The sequence below is a fragment of the Otolemur garnettii genome, unplaced genomic scaffold (genome assembly GCF_000181295.1).
Source record: "Otolemur garnettii isolate 467f Iridium unplaced genomic scaffold, OtoGar3 scaffold00176, whole genome shotgun sequence".
NCBI classification, from domain to species: Eukaryota; Metazoa; Chordata; class Mammalia; order Primates; family Galagidae; genus Otolemur; species Otolemur garnettii.
The window spans coordinates 3,066,512-3,092,398 of NW_003852571.1; the positions used below are offsets into that span (position 1 = coordinate 3,066,512).

The window sequence follows — 25,887 nt, forward strand, 5'->3', positions numbered from 1 at the left end:
CTCAAAAAAAAAAAAAAAAAAAACACCTTGAGATATCACCTAATCCCCATAAGAAGATCCCACATCACAAAGTCCCAAAGCTGCAGATGCTGGCATGGATGTGGAGAGAAGGGAATACTTTTACATTGTTGGTGGGACTGCAAAGTAATACAGCCTCTTTGGAAGAAAATATGAAGAATCCTCAAAGAGCTAAAAGGAGATCTCCCATTTGATCCTGAAATCCCATTAGTAGGCATCTACCCAGAAGAAAAAAATCATTTTAGCACAGGGGCACTTGCACTAGAATGTTTACAGCAGGTCAATTCACAAACCCAAAGATGTGGAAACAACCCAGATGCCCGTCAACCCATGAATGGATTAATAAACTATGGCATATGTGTACCATGGAATATATTCAGCCATAAAGAAACATAAAGCTTTACATCTTTTGTATTTACCTGGAAGGATTTGGAGAACATCCTCCTAACTAAAGTGTCACAAGAATGGAAAAGCAAGTATCCAATAAATGTACTCAATACTAATATGAAACTAGTAGATGAACAAACACACACTCACACAAGAGAAAAACCCAATGAAATTCAAGAAGGAAGGAGGTAGGAAAGGGAGGTTTGGTAAGCCGTCCCCTATTAGGCACAGTGTAGGGTATAGGGCACAACTCCTGGGTGAAGGGTTCAACTACAACTTGAACTTTACCTCACAAATGCAAACAATGTAACCTAATCATTTGTACTCATATATTAATCTGAAATCTTAAAAAATCAAGAGAAGAGTAAAAGGGGAGCCTGAGCGTTCTCTTTATGGGCAACTCCTCCCTACTGTGTCATAGTGCTTCAGATAAGGGGAGAAAGGTAATTTACTATGATGCTCCCATCTTGTGATTATTTCTGAATAATTTTCCACAATTACAATTTTTAAATTTATTACCCTTTACCCTACATTTACTGTAGTAAATCAAACACCTCTTCTTAATTTAAAACATTCTGTGATTTCATGGAGGAATAGAGTTAATGTATAATGGGAACAGAGTATGTGTCTGGGGTAATAAAAAGTTGGAAGTATACAGTGGTGGCATATGCTGTTACTGCCTCTGAATAGTACACATAAAAGACAATTAGAAGGGCAAATCTTATATACATTTTACTACAGTTAAAAAATCTAGGGCAGCACCTGTGGCTTAAAAGGGTAGGGCATCGGCCCCATATGCCGGAGGTGGCGGGTTCAAAACCCAGCCCTAGCCAAAAACCAACAAAAAATCTAGTTGATTTTGAAGTAGGACATCTCTACATATTCTTTCAGTAAGTATATTTTAGGGTGAAAAAAAGTTTGTGACTTCTGACAGTTTGAAAACCCTTTTTTGTCGTTGTTGAATAATACTAGTGAAAATACCCTGAGTATCAAAGGATACTTCTGTCTCAAGAGAGAAGGACAACCTGCAGGTGCGGAGGAGAGGCGCTTGTGCATGAGGAGGCTGCTCCAGAGCCAGGGTTCTCTGGGTGTGGGACCCACAGCTGCTCAGCTTGCGGGATGCTCATCTCCTGTGACAGTGCTCACACCACAGGTGGTGTTTTTAAAACACATCCTAGTTCTGTCAGGCTTCTTGTAGACCACTAAGAGCGATCCACGTGAAATGAAAATAAAATCTAACTTTGTTTAACTTAAAAACGTAAGCATGAGACAGCACAGCACAGCCTGGGGCTGGGAGGCGGCCTCAGCGCTGGGCCCACACCCCTCTGTGAATGGACTGAAGGCCACTGAATTGCTTGCTTTGAAATGGTGAATTTTTGGTTATTTGACTTTGACCTCAATAAATTATTTTTAATACTCCCCAAGTAATCTGGAGGACAAAATACTGTTTAGAATCCCAGGAAAGCCAGAACTGGAGCCTATGTAACACCCCATCTGGTAACAACTGAGCAACTGTGAGAATGTAAAACCCAGATCTGCCGGGACCGGTGCGGTGGGAGGCCCGTCCACGAGACCCGCCGGCCTCTCCTGGACAAGGCCCTGCACTCGCTGGGACAGGAAGGACAGAAGTCTAAAACAAAAAGGAAAATCTAAAGACAAGGCCAATTGTTTGAAGACTTCACAGAAACAACAGAAGAGGGAGCTCTAGAGTCACGGAAACTACAAAAACTGCGCCAGCCCTGCTACTCCCCCACCCCCGCAATCAGGAACGCGAATTTCAAGAAACAGGAAGTAACCAGGATTATTTATATCTTCATTTCTTTTACAGAAAGCTGTTTCTGCTTTGTGAAGATATGGACGAAAAGCATAACTTAAAATTAAAGGTCACAGAGCTTGGGAAAATATTAGAAAAGAAAATACTTTAGAAAAGAAGACAGACAATAGACTGCTTTACAAGAAATCGAGGATGAAAAGGAAATAAAGAAATTGGTAGTGAAGGTAAAAAGGATATAAGAAAAAGTGAGGATGGTGAGGGTAAGCAGCAGGCACCCATCATACTTGCAAGTCCCAGAAAATAAAAAACAAAGGAACAGAATTGGAAGTGAAGAAATAAAACCCGTAATTCAAGAAAACTCTCCTGAAAAAAAGATTTGAAATTACACTCTGAAAGAGCTCACTGTGTGCCAAGGAAAAGGATTAATAAACTTTCAGAAGAAACAACACTTGAGCCCAGGAGTCTGAGTTTGCTGTTAGCTATGATGCCAGGACACACTACCCAGGGCCACAGAAGGAGACTCTGCCCCCTCCCCAAGGAAGACGCTTAAGACAAGAAAATGGGACCCATGGGTTTTATTACCAGAAAAATGACTTTCAAATATAAAGGTCACTGATAATCTGTAATGAACATAGAAGAACTCAGGAGCCTTTCCTGAGAAATCAGCTAGAGCAAAAGTTCTCAAAATGTTGTCCCTGAGACTCAAGAGTTTCTAAGGTTAAAACAATTTCATAATAAACTAAAATATTCTCTGCCTTTCTCACTGGGCTAATATGTACACTGATGATACAACTGCAATCAGTGACAGTGGGATGCAGGGGCCCTTGCAGAGACGTGGCGGCCACCACCTGCAGCAGTGCTCACTACACTGCCATCAACACTGCAACACACAGAGTAGGGGGAATGTTAGTTAAGAATAACAAAGCTGGGCTCGGCGCCTGTGGCTCAAGCGGCTAAGGCGCCACCCACATACACCTAAGGTGGCGGGTTCAAATCCCTAGCCCGGGCCTGCCAAACAACAATGATGGCTGCAACCAAAAAATGGCCAGGCGTTGTGGCGGGCGCCTGTGGTCCCAGCTACTTGGGAGGCTGAGGCAGGAGACTCGCTTGAGCCCCGGAATTGGGGGTTGGCGTGGGGTGTGATGCCCTGGCACTCTACCCATGGGGACAGCTTGAGGCTCTGTCTCAAAAAAAAAAAAAAGAATAACAAAGCTGTAAAAATTATCACTTGCAGTCTGGGTGCAGTGGCTCATGGCTGTAATCCTAGCACTCTGGGAGGCTGAGGTGGGTGGATTGCTTGAGCTCATGAATTCAAGACCAGCCTAAACAAAAGCTAGAACCCCTCTCTATTAAAAAATAGGAAAACTGAGGCAAGAGGATCACTTAAGCCCGGGAGTTTGAGGTTGCTGTGAGCTATGATGCCATAGCACTCTACCCAAGGCAATAGCTGCAGACTCTGTCTCCAAAAAAAAAAAAAGAAAGAAAAGAAAAAAAAAGAAGTTATCAATTGCATTAAGTCTTGAACCCAAGTAGATGTCTTTTAAATATTCTGTGATAAGAAGGGAAGTACACAAAGAAAATTTAGATAAACTATGGTTATTCGGACTTGAGTATTTGGAGGGAATTTTCTTAAAAAAGCAGTGAGTCCAACCTTTAATTTTGCCAATGTTACCAATGATAAAATTCAAGCTTTTAAGTGGAAATTAGAATTTGGGAAAACTTGTATCTATCACCATAAGCTTGATACTGTCCCAAGATGCTTGACTTCTCCGGAGAAGAGTGGTGATATTAACGAGCATGACACTTTTCTGTATTTTATAAGGAAGTATGTCAATCTTAGGAAGAGCTGGAAATACCAGTGAACCCATTTCCCAATGTCCAATGTATGAAGTTACAAAACTTCATACAAAAGATTTATTCAAAGTATAGGACAGCCCAAGGCATCTCAATGTGACAAAGAAACAAAAAACCCACTGCTGTGGAGTTAAATTTCACATTTCAACCAACCTTTAAGAAACTACTACTTGATTCTAGCACTCTGAGAGGCCCAGGTGGGCGGATTGCCTAAGCTCACAAGTACGAGACCAGCCTGAGCCAGAGCAAGACCTCGTCTCTAAAAATTAAATTTCTTTTTTTCTATTTTATGTAGAGACAGGGGTCTCACTCTAGATCAGGCAGGTCTCGAATTCCTGAGCTTAAGCAATCCACTCCCCTAGGCATCGCTGAGTATTAGGATTACAGGCATGAGCCACTGTGCCCAGCCCTAGAATTAAATTTCTTGGGGTTATCTGTGGGGCAAGGAGAGAGGAGGGTTGGGAGAAAAAAGAAGCTAAAGCTCTCTGGATATACTTTACAGATTTGACTTTGGAATATTGTGCTTATTTTTACATAATTGCCAAATAAAATCAAATTTTCAAAAAGTAATCCCTCCAAGTTAAAACTAAAGTAAAACAAACATATCTAAATGATCATCCTCAGTTGGTGGCATAACAAGGACCCCAGAGGACTAAGTTTGGTGACCCTCACAGTGACCTGACTATACATTGCAGTAGGAGAGGCACTAAGCCCAAAAAGACAAAACAAAACAAAGTTAAATGCTCTTTGAACTATTTTCAGTAATCATCTGTTGATAGCAGGGCTCATACTGTTAGTCTGAAACTGGTAAATGTGCATTGTGGGTCTAAAGCAAATAAGTAACTGTATGCTACGATGACTTTGATTGTCCCTGGAGTCTCTGTGAACTAGGGTTCTTAGCATGGGGGAAAAGAGACATACAGAGTTAAAGAGAAAAGCTTGTAGTCATGAATTTGAATAAAAAACATCAGCACAACTCATGATGAACTTTATATCTAAAAAGCAACTCATGGCCAGGCAAGGTGGCTCACACTTGTAATCCTAGCACTCTAGGAGGCTGAGGTAGGTGGATTGCCTGAGCTCACAAGTTCGACACCAGCCTGAGCCAGAGCAAGACCTTGTCTCTAAAAATAGCCTGGCATTATGGAGGGCACCTGTAGTCTCAGCCAGCTACTTGAGAGGCTGAGGCAAGAGAATTGCTTGAGCCTAAGAATCTGAGGTTGCTCTGAGCGGTGATGCTACAGCACTCAACCAAGGGTGACAAAGTGAGACTCTGTCTCAAATAAATAAATAAATAGCAACTGATTTCCTAGCTGAGTGCATTGAACAGGTCTAGTAACAAAGACCAACCCTTCGGGAGCAGTAAGTCCCCAAGAACCCTGACTATGCCCTCAGAAGACCATTTTCCATAAAGAGGCCATTGAAAAATTGAACACTGACTAGAGATGTAATGACTTCAGGAATGATTAATTTTTGGTAGGGAACAACACTGGTTTTATGATTTAAAAAAAAAAACAGTCAGAAGCTGGGCGCAATTGCTCACGCCTGTAATCCCAGCACTCTGGCAGGCCAAGGCGAGCCAATTGCCTGAGCTCACAAGTTCAAGACCAGCCTGAGGTAGCGTGAGACCCCCCCCCACTCTAAAAAATAGCCGGGCATTATGGCAGGCACCTGTAATCCTAGCTACTCAGGAGGCTGAGGCAAGAGAATCGCTTGAGCTATGACGCCACAGCACTCTGGAGGGCAACAAAGTGAGACTCTGTCTCAAAAAAAAAAAAAAAAAAATAAAAAGAAATTTAAAAAGTCAGCATGTTTTGGAGATGTGTCCTAAAATACTGACTAGCAAGTCAGCTGATGTCTGGGATTTGCAGGGAGTTGGGGGTGGGGTCTGGCCGAAGTTGCTGAGTGTTGTTGCTGTGTCACAGCCATAGGTTTCACTGTACTTTCCTGCCTAATATGTGTATGTCTGAAATGTTGCATGGTAGAATTTGAAGCAGCAGCTACTAACGTAATTCTGGACCTCATCTAATCCTTTACTCCAGCAAGTGTAGATTGTTTGTTTGTTTGTTTTCCAGTTTGTGAGCTGACAACATTCCAGAAAGGAGTGATAAATAAAGGAGGCCAGAGCAGTAGAGACGGGATTAGTAGTAGTGGTGGTTTTTTTTTTTTGAGACAGAGCCTCAAGCTCTCCCCCTGGGTAGAGTGCTATGGCTTCATTGCTCACAGCAACCTCCAACTCCTGGGCTCAAGCGAGTCTCCTGCCTCCGCCTCCCAAGTAGCTGGGACACAGGCGCCCGCCACAATGCCCGGCCATTTTTTGGTTGCAGCCATTATTGTTGTTTGGCGGGTCCGGGCTGGATTCAAACCCGCCACCTTAGGTGTATGTGGCTGGCGCCTCAGCCACTTGAGCCACAGGCGCCGAGCCAGTAGTGGTGGTTTTAACAGAGGTATCCTCTGGAAACATACCCTGATTTTAACAAGTCGTGACTTGACTGGTCTTGTGCAAAGGACTCCCATTTCTCCTTTGACAACAGCTCTTACTTTTGGATGCTCAGTATCAGGTGCTGGGGGGCTTTGTGCATAGAACTGCTTCATCTTCAGTGACTCTTATCATCAGCATCCTTATTTTAAACACGAGGACTAAGGCTTAGAAAGGTTAACCAACTTGCTCAAGTTCCAGTTGCCCTGGAAGGTGGCAGAATCAGGATCTGAAATCTGGCCTGCCTGGTGACAACCCTGATGCTAGAGTCTAATCTGTCACCTCCTATGGAATTCCAGTCACCCATACAAAAGAAATGAGCAGGGTTGAAAGCAACTCACTGCATCTTGTCTGCCAGAATTTTTAAAAACCTGCAAATGAGCTTTAGAACATGGGCTCTTTGGAGAGAAGTAGCCGCCAAGACACACTTGTGCAGAGGGGATGTGACTGTCAGGCCTGAGTGATACACGCCACCAGGCTGAGCCTGTTGCTTCCTTTGTTCTGTGAAGTTCCTGGGGGTTCAGGTGGGCCATGTGAGGGAGTAGGCCCCCACTGATGCAGGACTAAGTGTGGGGCCAAGCAGGAAGGGCAGTGTGAATAGAGCTCAGTGTTAGAACCCAGGAAATATGGAGCAAAGTTCGCTGGGCTCAGCAGCATGCCTCCTCCCCGCTGCGTTGCACAATTAGACCTGAGTGGGCACCTCTCAGCACCAGAGCTATAATTAACACTGCTTTTCACTCAGACAACTAAACTCTCCAGAGAGGGAGAAGAGGTGCTGGAGGCTGTGCCATCTCCTGGTGCAGAGGTGGGGCCTGGCAGTGCTCCTGGAGACCTGTGCACTCTGCCTGCCTGGCCCAGCTCGCGGGGCTTCTATGGCCTCCTGTCCTGTCCTGTCCAGCATCACCAATCCTGCCCCTCACCAGTGTGCCCTCTCCTGATAGCGGGTCTGCCCCAGCCTCCCTGGCTCCTCTCCCTGCTTTGAGGCCAGTAGGGCAACAGAGTCAGCCAGAGAAGAAGACTCGATGAGGGAAGGGTGCTCGGAAAGGCATTTTGAAAAGGAAGCCTGGAAACAAGTGGGGGTAGACTTGACCGTCAGCAGATGGACAGAACCAGGGGCAGGAGGGACCTGGGATGTCCAGCTTCAAAAACAGGCAGAGTATTACAGAAATCGGTGGAACTGTGTTCTCTATCCTCTCAGACCCAGACATGCGGACATTATGGAAGTTTTAAAGTCTTCCTATCCAGTTGTTTCCAGCCTGGGGCTCTTCCCTGTATTCCTACCTGGCATTTCTGTCCCCTACAGGTCCTATCTCACAATGCAATAGTCTTAATCAACTGGGAAGAAAGGCCAAAAAGAGCGGGGGAACCCCTAAACGGTCCTGCTATTAATGACAGGCAGTCATGTGTGGTCACTGGCAGCATGAGTGCAACAGCAGCACCTTCTTCCTTTCCTTTCTGACCTGTCATCCATCCATCCATCTTTTATAGACAGGGTCTCACTCTGTCACCAGCTGGAGTGTAGTGACATCATGATTCACTGCAGCTTTGGTAGTTCTCCCACAGCGCTGGGATTCTAGGTGCCTGCCACTGTGCGTGGCCAGCAGCCCCTTTCTAAAAGCTGCTGGGTGTCCTTGAGGTTCTGCTCTAAGGACAGTAAGGGCAGGCCATGGCCACAGTGGTGGGCCTGAGGTGCGTGGGAAGACCCCTTGTTTACATGGTTCATTTTCGAGGAAGTCTTCTCACATACACTGAAGCCACATGCTGATTTTGGTGAGGACTCGTTTTCCTTATCTGTGGTGTCAGATATCACGAAAAGTATGCACAGACCTTGTTTTGCTCATCAGCTTTTGTTAGTGTTTGTGTATTTACTATGAGGCCCAAGACAGCTCTTCTAATGTGCAATAGGAAAGAAAAGGTTGCATACCCCTAGCACACTCAAGGAGCCTCAGACTGCACCTGAGCCACACAACAAGGGGATATCAGTGGCACCAGGGTGTGCCTGGGTGCTCCGAGGGCTCCAGCACACTTCTGCCTGTCCTTCGCCTTTGGATTGCTCATCCAGTCTCACCAGGCCGAGTCCTAACTGGCAAACAGTTTCTTTCAACCTTAAAGGTGAAGGATGCTGAGTGCAGAGCAGAATGATACTATTGAAGGCTTCTGGCACACTCTCCAGCATATCAAGACAGGGAGCTGGCTCAACTTCCAGTCTTTCAGGGACACGATGTGCCTAGAGGAGACAGAAGCACTGGCAGGAGGTTCCCACCACCGTCCCTCATGGTGGTGACTCTGGCACTTTCCACTCACACTTCTCCATCAGAAATGAAGTAAGCCAAGCCCCAGGAAGGCCCACCTGTCTCTCTGGAGACCTGCAGCCGCTGGCTGTTACAGAAGGCGCCCCGGCCCCGCCGGCCCGAGTATAGCCGCTCCTCCATGCAGTGGTAAATCACTCCGAATTCAAGCTGTGGTACAGAGGGGATAGGAAGCATTCATTTGACATGGAGAAAACAGTGATTCAAAAATGATGGCTGGTCTAGGTGTTAAGACTAACTCAATGATGATGAGACTGCAATTACCTTTCAAAAAGGAACAGAAAAAAAATCAGTGCCTAGATTTAAAATTAGACCTAGACATGAAATAAAGTTTTATTTTGTTAAATAACTACATTTTAAAATATATTAAGACTAATTATTGGGCAGTGCCTGTTGCTTAGTGAGTAGGGTGCCCCATATACTCAGGGTGGCAGGTTCAAACCCGGCCCCGGCCAAACTGCAACCACAACAACAACAACAACCACAACAAAAATAGCCAGACATTGTGGCAGGCACCTGTAGTCCCAGCTATTCAGGAGGCTGAGGCAAGAGAATTGCCTAAGCCCAAGAGCTAGAGGTTGCTGTGAGCTGTGACAGCACAGCACTCTACAGAGGGTGACTAAGTGAGACTGACTCTAAAAAAAAAAGACTAATTATTTAGCTTTTTAATGATTAATATCATAGGCATTAGTAACCAAAAGTTATTTGAAAAGCTTAATTCTTTCTTTATTTTTTGGGGGGAGGGGGGAGGAACAGAGTCTTACTTTGTCACCCTTAGTAGAATGCCATGGCATCATAGCTCATGGTAACCTCAAACTCTTGGGCTTCAGCAAGAATTTGCCTCTTGACTCAGCCTCTGGAGCAGCTGGGACTATAGACATATACTGCTATGCCAGATTAGTTTTTCTTTTTTAGCTCTGCTCAGGCTGGTCACGAACTCCTGAGCATAGGCAATCTACCTGCCTTGGTCTCCCAGGGTGCTAGGAGTATAGGTGTGAGCCACCAAGCCCAGTCAAAAAGCTTAATTCTTTAGAAAGCTCTTTTTTTACTGGAAAAACAAAGTTGCCTGTGACTCTAACCAAACCTGGAAAGACATCTCCAAAATTGCTGATGTGTGAAGAGTGAGGAACCCATCAGTAAAGTCAACAAAACCACAAAAACCCAAGGACAGCCCTGGGAAAAGAGAAATGACCCACTAAGGGTGTGGGACTTATCCTGAGTGGCAGAGCACTGATCATCAGCCTTGCTGCTGTAACCAGGTGACAGCTTCCCAAGCAGAAATGGCAGAATGAAGGGGTCAGTGTGAAAACGATGCATGTGCATCATCGTCATCTTTCCTCTCTGGCTTTCCTCTGCTCTGGGTGAGCAGGTGTGCTTGGTTTGGGGGTTAGCCCAGTATCCAGTTCTCTGGAAAATGGAATACTCAGGCCAGATGCCTTGGGAAAGCATTGGCCAGCCCTGGGCTGAGCTGCCCTGATAGATGCCCCAACCTACAGAAAAGGGGTTGATTTCTGGGAGAGGGGCATCATCCAGGCAACTCACTGAGAGCCCACAGTTTTCTAGGAATACTTAACTACTATTCTCCTTCTTTCCTGTATCCTAGCTTTAAAAGGATCTGTAAATCCATGTCAATCCTAGAATTATGCTAATTGCTAAGTACCTGTGAGGGGCCCCAGACTTCAGGGGCTGCCCTGGCCCCATACCTGGGACGATAGGGAGCACTTCCCTGCTGAGTCACTGGGAACACGGAACTGACACAGCGTACCTCAGAGGGGCCAGGACCAGCCAACCTTCCCCTGTCAGCGTAGAGACACCCACAGGGTTTCATGTATGTAGCAGATAAACAAGCAAGCCATTAGTCCTTACCCAGATCTCAGTATTAAAATTCTTACTTGTCTTCAACATGGGTACTCTGAGATGGGTGTAAACTTCTCTCAGCCCGAATGCCAGGGGGCCTATGCTGAGATAGAATTGAAAGAAACAAATGCTACCTGAAGGAGGGTGTTTGGGGGGCATCTGCTCGCGGCCCCATGTAGCTGGAACTGACCATGGAGAAGCTGACTATGGAGAAGTGGAGGTTCTTCCAAGTGTTACTGCTTGATGTGGCGAATGGAGCCCAACTCAGCCCCACGCCTTCCATGCAGGCCCTGACCAGGAGTTCAGGAGGTCTGTGAGAACCTTAAAAGAGCCTCGTTCTCATACTGACAGCCAGAGGAAGACAGAGAACTCATTTGGAATTAAAAACGTTCTCCAAAAATAGGAGTTCCTCTTTGTTTATGACTAGATCACACGCTCTAGGGGTCAGCTGGAGACAGACCTGGACTGAGGCTAACTTGGAACTTTGGCTTCCACAGCAGTGTCCTGAGAAGGCTGTGCAGAAGCCAGGGCCAGCCACCCACAGGGGTGAGGGCTGGCAGTGGAACCCCACACCTACACACCCCAAAACCAGTTTGTGCTTCCTCACTTCTAGATTTGGGAACCAGACTTCGATCTCCCGGTCATGGTAGAATAGAAAGCTAAAGAGGAAGGGGCTGAATGGGAAGGAAGGATGAGGGCCCGGAGGGACTGGGCCACACCGCCTACCTCTTGGTGAACAGCAAAGCCGATGCTGACTGCCACGGCAGGGAACCTGCAAAGGGAGAGAGAACTCTGTGCATCTCAAACAGGAGGCGGCCTCACGAGCCCCGCTGGGCACAGAAGGGTATTCCTACACCCTGGTGGGCTCATTTTAAAAACTACTTCCCAGAGCTTCACCACCTGCTTCCAACACAGACATAGCTGATCATGTAGTAAGACAGTTAACCTTGAAAGTTGTGTGAGACTGATGTAATTCAACACTGACCCTGTGACACCCAATCTGGACTTGAGTAATCATCCTGGTTCTCAAGAGACTCAAAGGGACAACAAAATCCTCCAAAAAGGTCAGGCCCCTGTCCCAGGTAGGGCATGGCAGTTGCCACAGCCCCCAATGGGGACAGCTCTCTGCTATAGGCCACTTGTGGCAACACCAGCACCATGTGTGTGTCCTGCTTAGCTTTATGATGACCATCCTTTATGTGAAGGTAATTAGAGGTCACAGACAGACAGGGATGTGGCCAGGCTGGGCACTACAGGGTTACAGGAAAAACAAGGAACCAGCGCATAGGACCCAACCCAGGTGGCTGCCCCAGGAGTGACACTTGGGAGCCTTTCTCCTTCTCGTCCTGCACCTGGGGCTCCAGCATGCCCTTGCTCAGAGTCTGTTTTGAAATTGATACTATCCTCCAAACGGTCTGCCAGGCCCCATGCCCCCCAAAGGCTGCAGGGAGGGGAATTTTGGAAACTGGCTCTGCTACTACAGGAGGACCCTCAGATGGACATGCGGCCTTTACTGTGAGCAGGGTGCAGTGACAAGCAGGGCAGGGTGATGGGTGCTGCCCTTGGGACACTCACCTGGTGGGACCCCAGGGAGGGGTCATGCTTCAGTTGAAATGACAACCTGGTGACAGGGTGACTGGCATCAGGCAGCGCTACTGATTGCCTCAGAAGGGTCAGATTGCCACAGGGGCCTGACCTTTTCGGAGGATTCTGCTGTCCCTGTGAGTCTCTTGACTCATCAGGATGAGTCCTTTCTCCAGGTGTCCCTCACCTATAAAAAGGCTTTACTAACATGGTTCTCAGAATTGCTTTACATATAAACATAGCATTAGACAAAAAACAAAGGATAACACCAAGAAGGAGGAACCCGCACCCCAGCTCTGCTCAAATGTTCCCTCAGCACAGCCTGTGGGCTGGCAGTGGCAGCCTGTGGCCATTAGCCTGTAAGAACCGTGAGCCTTGGGCCACCTGCCCCACAGAATGGGAATCTCTGCAGGGCTCCTAGCACACTCAAGTCAGAGGACCACCCCCTGTTCCACAGACACTCCATGTCCTGAGCCCTCAGCCACCTGTGCATGGCCCTGGACAGGCACCCGCAGGCCCATCACCTGCCCAGACATCAGAGAGGGCCTGTAGTAGTGTCCCTGTTTCCTCCCTACCCTAGTGCCTCCCAGTGCTTAGCTCTGTTCCATACACCTAGGCCCCACTAGCCTCCCTAAACCTCCTGCTTTCTGTAATCACAAGGTTTGCTTCCATGCACACACAAAGTGGCTCCTGGATCTCATCTATCATGTGCTACTCTCTGCCTCAGGCGCTGCCACTGCTCATTGGCACAGGCTTCAGATTCTAACCCTGCCTGCTTCTCCAAAGGACTCCTTGAGGTGGTCTTTCTTAAATGTAACCCAACATATCAACATAAGAAAACAACTTTTAGACAAGTATACACTCTGAGAGCCTCGCACAAATGAAAAACCTCATTTTAGACATATGAAGATGTAATCATGTTTTTAGTAAGACTATAAACCAACTATAAGTTTGTTTATATAATCCTGCCTTAAAAATGCTGCTTTTGAAAGACGAAAACTTACAGAAGATGTGTCAAATCCTGTAATGGATGAAAACTTACAGAGGAACTGTCACGCCCTACAATGGAGGTGCTCCCTGCTACTGCCTACCTGTGCACAAAGTTGCAGGTGCCATCAATGGGGTCGATGATCCAGGTGGGGCTGTGGGTGAGCTCACACTTGGCCCCGGAGGCTGCAGCCTCTTCTGCAATGAACCTGTGGTGGAGGAGCCCAGGCTGAGGGAACATGCACAGAACAGTGCACCTGACAGCTCCTCCAGTTCCGTCTGGGAAAGGAGCTGCTGTTAAAGGATCTCATTAAGGCAGTGTATCTGGGGAAGACACCTGCTTGTCCACCTGTCCCTCAGGCTACCTGTGTAATGGGTTTAGAAAGCCTCATCAACAGGTTCCAGAAGAGCACCAGGGAATGTGAGTGGGCCAGGCAGGGAGGAGTGAAGGACACCTGTTGGGAGGAGTTAGGCGGAGAGACACTGAGTGCAGTGCAATGAGGGTGGGCCCAGGACTCCACTTCACCTCTCCTCCAGGTAGTGCTGGGACCTGGGCACTGAAGGCTTAAATGTCACCTGCAGCTGATGCCTCCCAGGTCTGTTCCTAGAACTGCAAATACAGGTGACAGCAGCCCCTCCCAGCCCTGGTCTCCTGACTGGGAGCCATGCAGGGTCAGGGGGACAGAGTGGGGCTGGAACACACCCTGTCTATGGAGTCCTCCCTGCTGCCCATGGCCTCCCTGACACACTGCTCCTTGGGGAATGCTCCCACAGCCCCTTATTTATAAGAAGCCCTCTGCAGGCCCAGTGCCCGTAGCTCATGGCACTCTACCCAGGGTGACATAGTGAGACTCTGTCTCAAAAAAAAAAAAAGCCCTCTATAAACACATCCCCAGCCCATCCTCATCTGAGCATGCCACCTATTCCATGAGGTGACCAAGACAACCGCCATCTCAATACTGACTTGTGCAGAAGAGAATTCCTGGTGTCCTCCACTTGCCCCTGCCTTAGCCAACAGCATCACCAGCACCCCACTGCTCAGGACAGCACCTGGGCAAGGGACTCTCCCGACGGTCAGAGGTGTGCTGCAGCCTGCCCTCTGCAATTCACCCCTTTGGGGCTGGCCCCTGCTCACCCTTGGGTGAACCCATTACACAGGAAGCCCTTGGGGGTCAAAAAAACTACAGCTAGAGCACAGAGGCTGATGCTCAGCACCCAGAGAGCGCCTAGTACATGTCCTGCCCTGCACCCAGTTCACTGAGGGCTCTGCACTCTCACAGTTGCTTGGTCCCTAGCATAAATGAGTTGGACACACTCCATCTCATGGGCTATGTGTTCTGCACTCTCACAGCCCCTCGGTTCCTAGGATAAATAAATTGGAGAGACACTCAAGGGTGTCTTCTGTGGCTTTGTGATTTTCCTCCCCTGAATGACTTGGAATTAAGCTTTTAAAGAAAAGGCCCACACCCTGAAACATACACATACAAGGAGTAGGTTTCAAAGCTTGAGTTGGGCGCAAAGCTGACAAGACAGTAAAAAGATAAGATTCAATACAAAAGGGCCTAGAGAAAGAGTCATGTGCAAGGGTGAGGGCCCAGGAAGCCGGAAGGAGCGCACATGCTTTCTCTTTTCAATCTGATTTCAAGTGAGAAACTGGAGGGCAGCTCTGGGGAGGAGGGAGCCTGAGTCTGCAGGCATTAGCACCAGGTCATCCCCCACCCCACCTGAGTGGCACTCAGGCCATCCACCCAGAACACTGAGAGGCTTTTCAGGATGCTCAGGGCTGTAAGCTGCTTATCCATCTGCCAGATGTGTGGGACACCGTCTGTGGGACACCGTCTGCAGGTCGCTGAGCAGTGCATCTTCATGGCAGTACCACAGTGCTCCTGTCTACACGCTCAGGCTCCTGGGCTCAGCAGGGAAGCCTCCCACTAGGCCTTCCAGAGTGCGTGAGCCACTGACCCGGCAGGCATGACTTTTTTTTTCCCCCGAGTCAGAGTCTCACTCTATCACCTTGGGTAGAGTGCTGTAGCATCCTAGCTCACAACAACCTCAAACTCTTAGGTTTGAGTGATCCTCTTTGCCTCGGCCTCCTGAGTAGATTACAGGCACTTGTCAGAACACCTGGCTATTTTTAGAGATGGGGTCTCGCTCTTGTTCAGACTGGTCTCCATGACATTCTTTTTAAAGCTTTATTTTAGTTTTGAAATTTCAGATTAATATGAGTGTACTGATGATTAGGTTACAATGTTTGGGCTTGTTAGGAAAGGCTCCTGTTGTAGTGTGTCCCACACCTAAGAGGTGTGTTATATACCCTTACGTTGTGCCCATTAGGTGGGAGCTCACCAATCCCTCTCCTTCCTCTGCCCTCCCCCACAACTTGAATTGAATTGAATTTTTCTCTTGTGTGTGTATTAACTCATCTACTGGCTTCATGTTAGTATCGAACTAACACATTGGATACTTGCTTTTCCATTTTTTGATATTTTACTAAGGACAATGTGTTTCATTCCATCCAGGTTTGCAAGACATTTTTGATGGGAATACCTCAGTGCCCACTCTGAATGCTGGGCTTTTCAGCAGTTGACCGTTCATGCCCTGGGACTTTCTTCCTCTTTGCCCACCTTTGTGCTCTCCACTCATTAGCCCACTTGCCTACCTGAACAATGGAAAAGCACCCTCAGGCCCTCCAGGCCTCACACCTCTGAAGGCAGCAGAGGTACAGACCACCACGTCTGGTCTTCAGGGGCACCAAAAATATTTCCCTTGCATATGAGGAAGGACATGCAATTTTCATTTACTTAAACCTGATTTCCTTCATGTAAGAAGCTGATACCTACAGAATGGGAGAGAACACTCTATAGCAGGGGAGCAGGTACAATCCACCCTGCACAAGTCACCCAGACAGTGGTCAGTGTGAGATAATTGAGGCCTTTGTACAAGCCATCTTCTGAACATCTACATAAATCCATAACACAAATAAAGAAGAACAATGCACATGACTAAATTTAGGGAGCAAAAAGAACATTTCATTAGCCTGACAGGCAAAAGGAAAATAGCAACCAGGTTAAGGTTAAAAGTTTGGTAACAAGTTAGAATGATATAACACATTGCACTGCCTAATTTAACCACTTTCCTTTAAAAAATAATAGTTGTAGATGGTGCCTGTGGCTCAGTGGATAGGGCACCGGCCCCATATACCAAGGGTGGTAGGTTCAAACCCAGCCCTGGCCAGCTAAAACAGCAATGAGAAATGTAACAAAAAATATCTGGGCATTGTGGCGGGTGCCTGTAGTCCCAGCTACTTGAGAGGCTGAGGCAGGAGACTCGCTTAAGCCCAAGAGTTGGCGGTTGCTGCCAGCTGTGACACCAAAGCTCTTTACCAAGGGTGACAAAGTGAGACATTGTCTCGAAAAATAAATAAATAAATAAATAAATAAATAAAAATAATAGTTATAATAACTATTATTGTAAGTTTTGTTCATTTTATTCCGTGTTTCTTTTTTTCTTTTTTGGAGACAGGGTATTCTCCATGTTGCCTGGGCTGGTCTGAAACTCCTGGGCTCAAGCGATCCTTCTGCCTCAGCCTCCTGAGTTGCTGAGACTACAGGTACATGCCACCATGTCTGGCCCTCCTCGTAATTTGACAGTCAAATACCTCTAAGATTTTTTCTGGCTACTTAGTCTGTTTACTCTGTGACAAGGTCAGGATCGGTCTACGAAGTGGCTGTCCCTGCCAACTGTCGCTTAGGTTCCTGCCTGAAGGTGACACAAGAGCCCAGCACAAAGCAATAGGAAGCCAATGTCTAGCTGGTGGTGGCTGGGAATGTGTTTACCATTTCAAGGATACTGTCTGGCATCTTGGGGGGCTTGTGCACTGATAGCCCACCTCTGTGCAGGCATACTGCAGGGTACCAGCTGGTAGGGGAGGGGGGTGTCCTGGCCCAGGTGGAGGCTGCTGTGCCAGGTCCTTTAAATGAGCAAACACAGACAGCCTTTGACAAGGCAACAAGGCTGTGCTACTGAATATTTTTGGAGAAGCTACAGAATATTTTCAGAGTAGCTACATTTGGATCTAACTCAAAATCACTACTGCAGACAGGCTGAGACACCCAATAAACCCCAAGACCCAACCTATAAACCCTGACCTTACTTTGCTGGCTGCTTTCTGTCATGACCACAGTGCATTTGGAGTCAGATGCTGGGGTTGTAGGGAGAACCTTAATCAGGTCCTTCATTCAGAGAAGAGCAGCAATTAGCCAAACCTGCTAGGGCCACAGGCAGCAGCAAGTCTAAACCTTAACTATTCTCAGATTTGGTCTATGCCTGTCTTCCAGGTCAGGGACCCAAAATTTAGATTTCACAGATGCATAAAATAAAAAGATAAAATGAGGGAGCCTGTATCACGTTAATTTTTATTTTATCAAAACAAAACAGACCAGGTGGAATGGCTCAGATCTATAATCCTAGCACTCTGGGAGACTGAGAAGGGAGGATCCCTTGAGCTCAGGAGTTTAAGACTAGCCTGAGTAAGAACAAGATCCCATTTCTACTAAAAATAGAAAAACTAGCCAGGTGTGGTGATGTATACCTATAGTCCCAGCTACTCAGGAAGCTAAGGCAGGAGAATCATTTGAGCCCAAGAGTTTGAGGTTGCTGTGAGCTATGATGCTGCAGCACTCTACCCAGGGTGATAGAGTGACACTCTGTCTTAAAGAAACCCAACAAAACAAAAAATCCTATAACAATTACAATCTATTTTTGACAGTTTCAGAAAAAACTAAAAATAAGGAAAGTCAAAAGCTCAGAATAAGTCTTTTCAAAGAAAGGATGATGGACAACTTTATCTTAAACGTACTCCTTAGAGTTATATTTAAATAGTTGGAAAAATTACATACATACTATTTATGCACCGACAAATAGTTCTGGCCCACCTGAGCGAGAATACCCCCCTCCCCCACCAGCTGGCACCCTGCAGTATGCCTGCACAAAGGTGGGCTGTCGGTGCATAAGTAGTATGTATGTAATTTTTCCAACTTTTTAAATAGAACTCTATTTGTAGTATGTATGTAATTTTTTTCTCATTGCAAATTTATCAGTATGTCCATGATCTAAAACAATTTAATGCCTGAGATTCTAGTACTTTATTTTTAACCCTGAAAAAGGATTTTGTTGGTCTGAATTTTTGAGGCAAACTGAGCAGGGGACAGGCCAGCTTTCACCTTGGCCCAGGGTTCGCAGTCAGAGCCAGGGATGTGGGGACACGGGGGTAACAGTGGGGCAGCTAAGTCCCGCCCCAACAGCCCTGCCCACACTACCTCATTGACTGTATTTTGGAACCAAGGCTCCTGATTACTGTTTCCTGGACAAGTGTCTGGATCTGACTCTCTTGGGGTCAGTTTCAGAGATGGAGGCCTGGTGTCAGCCCACTGGAGAAGCTCCCGGATGAGCCTAACACATGCCATGCCCTACCTAAGGGGCATATTCTAGGTGATGGTCTTCCAAAGGGGCTTGGAGTTCTGTAGTCCTGGGCCTTAAGACTACAGGTACAGGTGGAGATGCCTGGGCTCATCCACAGTCTGTTAACGCTTACCTGTGCACACAGCAATGAGCATCTAAGTTTACCTTTTACAAATGGAACTGGCTCCACGTATTTAAGCACAGCAGAGCCAAACCACTGGTATGTGGTGCCAGCAGGTACAACAGGGATGCATCTCAGAGTGCTGTTTGTACAGTAACCCAGTTAATGCACCAGAGCCCAGTGACTTCACTGTGCCTAGCCTGGGACCCTGTGCAGATGAGCTACCCCTCTGTTGTCACAGCCACATGGCCATGGCCACAGAACCCTCCGAACCAAAACATGCAATAAAGTAGCTTGAAATAGCTGGTTTGTCTCTGCCATTTAAGTAAAATTAAGTTTAAAAAAGTTGTACAGCTTATAAATATTATTCCAGATGCCACAGACACTGACTTCAGACCTAATAAGGAAACAGAAAATAAGAGAGCCTCAAACACACAGGTTGTCAAAAACAAAACAAACACAGCCCTCTAACAGAGAGCTCTCTCCAGAAGGAAGAAAAGAGGTTAAACTTTGTAACATTGGTTTATTCTTTCATTTTTATTTTCAATCTTGGGAAAAAACATACTGCACCTACCGTGTGCCTCCTGGCCCTGAGGGAGATCCCTGTTCTATTGCTGGCCTCCTGAGTCCATGGAAACCCAAACTGTCAGCTACAATAGTTTAGGCCCAGAGATCCAATAACCGGTATCCAGTTTTAGGAATCCAACAATTTAAGAGAGTCCACACAAGAAGGAAAAGAAACCCTTGCTTCAAGGTACTTGTTTTTAAGTTGTGGGACGGAGGAAGGGGGGAGGGGCCTCAGAACCCCCTAGAGCGAAAGAGGATGTCTTAATCTGGGTCTATGGCTCTCTTGGAACTATATGCAAAATGATGTGTAAATATTTTAATTTTTCTGAGGAAAAGATTGAATTCTCCACAGGGTGACACCACAAAGATTAAGAACTTCTGCTTTAAAGAAGAAAACAGTACATGGCAAACTCAGGAGGCTGAGGTGGGAGGATCACTTAAGTGCAAGAGTGTGAGGCCAAACTGAACAAGATAGCAAGACCTAGTCTCAAAAGAAAGAAAGGGGAGAGTGGCATCCCTGCAGAGGCATTCTGGGAGGAGAGTTCTGGTGCTCAGCTGTGCCAGCCGTCCCTATCACATGCCCTGGTCTGTGGCCCCACAGCTAACATGTCACTCTGCACCCCAGCCCTCTGGGAAAGCTGGCACACAGCCAAGCAGCCACAGGCATCTGGGTGTGTTATGCTTCTTCTGAATCCCTCCAGAAATAATAAATGGCTTAGTACAGGGAAGCAGGAGCTTTCCCTGAGCACGTGTTGTAAAAGATAGAGCCTTTTCAGTATTTGCAAGGTAATATTTTTACGTGATGGCTGTCAAGATAACAGTATTAATAATATATACAAATAAAAACAAAGTTCAACAAACCAAACAAAAGCATCGCTGAGGAAAGGAAACTGTATTCAATAAATTGTGCTGGGAGAACTGGTTAGCCACATGTGAAAGACTGAAACTGAACCTGCACCTCTCACCATTTACAGAAAATAACTCACAGTGGATAAAAGATTTCAATCTAAGACAGGAAAGGATAAAACCCCTAGAGGAAAGTGTGGGAAAAACTTAACAATATCAGCCTTGGGAAAGAATTCATGAAGAAGACCCCATTGGCAACTGTGGCAACAACAAAAATAAATAAATGGGACCTGATCAACTTAAAAAGTTTCTGCACAGCTAAGGACACAATAAACAAATAGACAACCCTCAGAATGGGAGAAGATATTCACAAGTTATGAATTGGACAAAGGGCTAATGACCAGAAGATGTAAAGAACTCAAGGAAACCAATAAGAGAAGAACAAACAACCCCATTAATCACTGGGTAAATGACATGAACAGAACCTTTTCCTAAGAAGACAGACAAATGGACGACACATGAAAAATGCTCATCGTCCCTAATCATCAGAGAAATGCAAATGAAAACGATCCTGAGATGTCACCTAATCTCAGTGAGAACAGCCCACATCACAAAGTCCCAAAGCTGCAGATGCTGCTGTGGATACAGAGACAGGGGTACACTTATGCACTGTTGGTGGGATTGCAAAGTAATACAGACTCTTGGGAAAAAAGTATGAAGAATCCTCAAAGAGCTAAAATCCTCCCATTTGATCCTGCAATCCCATTAGTAGGTATCTATCTAGGAGGAAAATAATCATTTTACCCTAAGGACATTTGCGTTCAAATGTTTACAGCAGCTCAATTCACAATCCCAAAGATGTGGAAACAACCCAAGTATCCATCAACCCACAAATGGATTAACAAATGGTGGTATATGTATCCCATGGAATACTATTTAGCCATAAAGAGATGGAGACTTTGCATCTTTTGTATTTACCTGGATGGATTTGTAGAACATTCATCTTGAGTAAAGTATCTGAAGAATGGAAAAGCAAAAGCATCCAATGTGCTCACCACTAATCTGAAAATAGTAGGTAGACAGCTACATACCCACATGAGAGGAAAACCCAAGAAATTCCAGAAGGGGAAAAGGGGCTGGGTAAGTTCCCACCTACTGGGTAAAATGAAGGGGTATATGACACCCTTCCTGGGGGAAGGACTCAACTGCAAATCAGGTTTTGGGCTTTACCTTACGAATGCCAATAATGTAACCTAGGCCAGGCGCAGTTGCTCATGCCTGTAATCCTAGCACTCTGGGAGGCTGAGGTGGGTGCCTGAGCTCACAACTTCGAGACCAGCCTGAGCCAGAGCAAGACCTTGTCTCTAAAAAAATCTGAGTGTTGTGGCAGGCACCTGTAGTCCCAGCTACTCAGGAGGCTGAGGCAAGAGAATCACTTGAGCCCAAGAGTTGAGGTTGCTGGGAGCTGTGACGCCACAGCACTCTACTGAGGGTGACACAGTAACATAGCGGACTCTGTCTCAGAAAAAAAAAAAAAAAGTAACCTAAGTGTATATACCCTCATATTAACCCAAAATAAAATTTAAAAATAAATAAATAAAAACAGGGCTGGGCATGGTGGCTCATGCCTGAAATCCCATTTTCAGAGGCCAAGGTTGGAGGATCACTTAAGACTAGGAGTTTAAGATCAGCCTGGGCAACATGGTAAGACCCCCTTCTCTACAAAAAAATTTAAAAATTAGCCAAGTAGGTGTGACATGTACCTGTAGTCCCACCTACTCAGGAGGCTGAGGTAGGAAATTACTTGAGCCTAGGAGTTTGAGTCCAGGCTGTTCTGCAGTCCAGAAACCCAGTCTCATAGTAAATAAAAGGGCACAGAACAGGGTCCGTTTGTTTACTATGTCTTTGAAGGACCTTACCCCCCTCATCCTCTAGGAGCACAGCCAGTGTTGCTGGTGTTTTCTCTGACAAATACACCCACCTGTGTGAAGGGAACTTTTTTCTCAACTCGGAAATAATTAAGTCTTCCACTAGGTGATCCGTTTCTGTCACAAGATCTGCAGTTGACGTTTTTGTTGAAATACGTTTTTCCTCAGTGAGGGCTTTTCTGATGATCTGAAATAAAAGCACAGAGCCAGGTAAAGCCTACAAACATTGTCCTCCCCAGACAAACGAGGGCTCCACTCCTTGAGGCCACTCTGAACTCTGCCTGCAGTGGGGATGGGGCAGAGGTGTGGGTCTCTGGGCCACTTACCTCTCCCATTATTGGCAGACCTCAGAACTCCATGTCACACCCCAGGCTCACTGGGTTTCTAACACACTTTTTTTCTTTTTACAAGGCAGACTCACTGTTTGAAGTTATTTTGTCCTATCTGTGAAATAATTTTTCTTTGGAGGAAAAGAAAAAAACAGTGGTTTTGAAAAGAGCATGAAACTTCCTCCCTAGAAGTTTCCCAGAAAACATGATGTAACACACCTTTGCCTCATATACTCTCATGAATTTGAATTCAGGAAATTTCTATGTTAAGCAAAAACTTCTTTTACCTAACTCATTTTATGGATCTCATGAAATGGGATATGCCCTTAAATCCAGGTGGCAAATCCCCACTGAGAGTCCCAGGAAGTGCACTTTAGGACGCAGGGCCAGCCAGCTCTCACTGCCGCTCTGGGCAGGGCAACGCGCAGCACCTCAGAGGGGCTTGACTGGGGCACAGGTTCCAGCTGCCTCTAAAATCGAGACTAGGACAGCCCCAGGTGCCAGGACACCCTAAGACCCCAGCACGAGGGATGGAGAATGGTTAATCAGCTTCTTCAGGAAGGACCAGTTCTAGTTTGCAAAATAAAAAACTACCTCTACTTCTACCCCAGCCTCTCATCTTCTCTGTGTGTTGTAACAACCTGACATTTCCCTTATCGTTATGACACAGTCAGGAACCTAAAAACGACCTCAGATTCTTCCTCCAAAACTAAGCACCAGCCCAAATCATATATTTCTTTCAAAAGTACCCTCAACCGCCCAGCCACCCAGACTTGGCGTTCTATCCCCATTGTGATACTTATTTTGTGAACTTGCTTTTTCCTCCAGTAGCCCAGGCTGGAGTGCTGCGCTGTCATGTCTCACTGTGCAGAGTTCCAGAGATCTTCTCACCTCAGCCACCTGCATAGCCAGTACTATAAGTGTACACCACCGTGCCAAGCTAATTTTTGACTTTTTAAAGAGATGGAGTCTTGCTATGTTGCCCAGAATGGTCTCAAATTCTTGGTCTCAAGAAACCCTCCCACTTCAGCCACCCAAAGTGTTGGGATTATAAGTGAGAGCCACAGCACCCAGTCTGTGAGCTTTAATACCCATTTTGTTTTGTTTTGTTTTTGAGACAGAGTCTCACTTTGTTGCCCTCGGTACAGTGCTGTGGTGTCACAGCTCACAGCAACCTCAAACTCTTGGGCTTAAGCAATTCTCTTGCCTCAGCCTCCCAAATAGCTGGGAATACAGGCACCTGCCACAATGCCTAGCTCTTTTTTTAAAAGATGAGGTCTCTCTCTGGCTCAGGCTGGTCATGAACTTGTTACCTCAGGCAATCTACCCCGCCTCAGCCTCCCAGAGTGCTAGGGTTACAGGTGTGAGCCACCTTGCCCAGCCAGCTTTGATAACCTTTTATCGAGGGCCCTCTTCCACATCGGGGCCTGCACTGTCCTGACAGTGACAGGTGGGGTGCTCCAATGCAGTTCTAGATAATGAGCAGAAGCCCGATGCCAATGTCCTGTGCCATGCTTCTGGCAGCAGGCCCTGGTGTCTCTTACTGCCCCTGTGCTGTCCCAGTACTGCACCCACCCCACACCGAGTCTAGGCAGGTTTTTTAAAATCCTGGCTGCAAAAATATCAGCTGCACATTACAGACTACTTAGAGTGAGACAGACCATATAAAAGGCAAAGCGCAAAGTGCTCGTGCTCTGTCCCTCCACTACGGACGACCACTGTTACCCTCCCGTGCCAGCCCCACAGGGCCTTCCTCTGTTCTGTGTTTGCGACATCCTGCTCATCACTATCAGGCTAATTTTCTTAAAATACCAATCTGTACACAGTAATCTCTCACCAAATGCAACTGCATGTAGTGCCTGCCCGTCCTTCAGGGACCCTCAGCTGCGAGACAAGGCACTGGGTGCTGGGCGTTTACCCTGCATGGCAGTGGCAGCCTGGAGGTGTCTGTGTGCACCTCTGGGGTGGGGGGGGGGTGTTAACTGTGTGGTGTGTGAGCAAAAGGGAGGGGAGAGAGAGGGCTGCCCTAACCAGAGGACAGAGCAGAGGGGACATGGCACAGCTCCTCAGGTGGCTGCACAGGTTTAAGGCTTCTTCTTTCTTTTCTTTCTTCTTTCCTTTCCTTCCTTCTTTCTTCTTCTTCTTTTTCTTTTTTTTTAGTGAGACAGAGTCTCACTCTGCAGCCCAAGCTGGGGTCCTGTGGTGTGACTGTAGTTTACAGTAACCTCAAACTCCTGGGCTCAAGCAATCTTCCTGCCTCAGGCTCCCAAGTAGCTGGGACTATAGGTACTTGCCACCACACCCAGCTAGTTTTTCTATTTTTAGTAGAGACAGGGTCTTGCTTTTACTCAGGTTGGTCTTGAACTCCTGAGCTCAAACAATCCTCCCATCAGCCTCCCAGAGTGCTGGGATCACAGGCATGAGCCACCACACCTGGCCTGAGGCTTGCATTTCTAACTCACCCTGATGCTGGGAGCACGCTTAAGTAGTGGTGGGCTAGCAGAGGTCTTCAAGTTCTGGAGTGCGGAGGGCCACTGAGGACCAGGGTGTCTGACTCGGCAGGATGGGGTACAGGGCTCTGAGTTTTGAACCTGCACCTCCACTCTGGGACTCTGCCCACAAAGGAAGCACAGGAGGTTACTTCACACCTGTGGGTCCCCCCACAGGACGCTGTCCACCCTTGCAGCCTCCATGCAGAAACTGGAGTAAGGATTTTCAGACATCGATCACATTAGGTGACATCAGATCACCTATGGCTCCCGCTGCTCAGAACAAACCCCAGGCTCCACAGGGCTACCCCAGCCCTCCCAGCCTCATGCCCACATAGGCTCCCTGGGCTCTCCTTCAGGGCTTATGGGTTTTCTCACAGATCCCAGCCAAATGTGTTTCCACCCCAGTGATTTCCAGAAAATATTGTGATCTTCTGTCTACAACCTGTCCCCATCTGAAATCACCTTGTTGTGTTGCTGGCTATGTCTTTCCTCGCTGGGCCTTGAGCTAAAGCTCTTTCTCTTTGGTACCCCACTGTACCCTGGCACACATCAGGTGCACAGAGCTCAGTGAATGATGAAGGGAGCACACAGAAAGCTGCCTGGATACTCTGCAATATTCACTGCTTGAGTGAGCACAGACCCCCAGTCCTTTCACTCTGGCGGCTCTGTTAAAAGCCTCCAGCTCTGGCTCAGCGCCTGTGGCTCAATTGGCTAAGGCGCCAGCCACATACACCTAAGGTGGCAAGTTCGAATCCCCAGCCCGGGCCCACCAAACAACAATGATGGCTGCAACCAAAAAATGGCCGGGCGTTGTGGCAGGCGCCTATAGTCCCAGCTACTTGGGAGGCTGAGGCAGGAGACTTGCTTGAGCCCAGGAGTTGGAGGTTGCTGTGAG

General features: G+C 47.0%; 1 protein-coding gene across 1 annotated transcript in view; it reads right to left on the bottom strand.

Moving 5' to 3' along the window:
• IMPA2 (inositol monophosphatase 2) overlaps nucleotides 1-25,887 on the bottom strand; it is a 47,758-nt gene that overhangs the window by 9,268 nt on the left and 12,603 nt on the right. Inside the window, exons 2-5 of the mRNA XM_003800474.3 lie at nucleotides 22,225-22,358; nucleotides 13,354-13,458; nucleotides 11,405-11,450; nucleotides 8,863-8,971 (exon numbers count right to left, since the gene is read on the bottom strand). Coding sequence (XP_003800522.1) covers nucleotides 8,863-8,971; nucleotides 11,405-11,450; nucleotides 13,354-13,458; nucleotides 22,225-22,358 — 394 coding nt within the window. The remainder of the gene's footprint in view (nucleotides 1-8,862; nucleotides 8,972-11,404; nucleotides 11,451-13,353; nucleotides 13,459-22,224; nucleotides 22,359-25,887) is intronic.